The sequence below is a fragment of the Egretta garzetta genome, unplaced genomic scaffold, assembly GCF_000687185.1.
Source record: "Egretta garzetta isolate BGI_Z169 unplaced genomic scaffold, ASM68718v1 scaffold223, whole genome shotgun sequence".
Lineage (NCBI taxonomy): Eukaryota > Metazoa > Chordata > Aves > Pelecaniformes > Ardeidae > Egretta > Egretta garzetta.
Window position 1 is genome coordinate 395,975 of NW_009259033.1, and position 764 is coordinate 396,738.

At 67.0% G+C, this 764-nt stretch overlaps 1 protein-coding gene across 1 annotated transcript in view; it reads right to left on the reverse strand.

The window, feature by feature from the left end:
• Nucleotides 1–6: 6 nt before the first annotated feature.
• Nucleotides 7–764, reverse strand: part of LOC118451881 — a gene marked incomplete at its 3' end in the record, with an annotated part of 2,503 nt that continues 1,745 nt past the window's right edge. The window contains exons 3-4 of the mRNA XM_035890371.1: nucleotides 409–716; nucleotides 7–60 (exon numbers count right to left, since the gene is read on the reverse strand). Of these exons, the coding sequence (XP_035746264.1) occupies nucleotides 7–60; nucleotides 409–716 (362 nt within the window). The remainder of the gene's footprint in view (nucleotides 61–408; nucleotides 717–764) is intronic.

Below are 764 nucleotides of genomic sequence, written 5' to 3' on the forward strand. Positions count from 1 at the left end.
CGTGGGGTCCTGGGCTTTCTTCTTGGAGGCCTTGCACACCGTCGAGTACATCTCTTCCAGCTGCAAAAGGAAGGTGGCGGCTCGGGGGCAATTCCAGCCCACCGCGGGGTATCCCCATGCCCCCCAGCTTCCCACCGCCCCCCGACAGGATCCCAGCAGTGGATTACCCATGGGGATCCCCCTTTTTGCGTGACTCAGGGAGCCTTTTGCGGGGCACAGAGGCCAGCACCACGGGCATCGCCTGCCCTCCGGGTCTTGGCTTCATCCTGGGAAGCTCCACTGGAAACGCAGTAGCCTGATTTACACCCTGCTCCAAACACGGGTGTTACAGGGAGGCAGGGCATCCCAAATGCCTCATCCAGCGAGCTCAGCACCGGCCCCCTCCCTGCCACCCCCCCAGAGCCCTACCTTCACCCGGGGAGCATCATCTGTGCCATCCCGGCACCGCGGCGCTGCGGGAGGCCCCGCCGCAGTCCCATCCTGCACCTCCACAGGCACCGTCTTCTTCACCTTGCGGACACAGGCGTAATCGGCTTCCCCGTGCCCAGCACGTGGGGGGGAAACCTGGCTGCTGGCGGGTGCGGGGGGCGGGGGGGCATCCTCCCTCTGGGGCAGCTCGCGGTGCAGGAGGATGCTGACGCCAGAGCTCTGCCGGGAATCGGCACCGGCGCTGGGGAACGCGGTGCAGGGGAAATCCAGGCTGGCCTGCAGCTGGGCTGCGGGGAGAGGAGAGGAGGTGGGGGGATGCTGGGGATGCAGCAAGC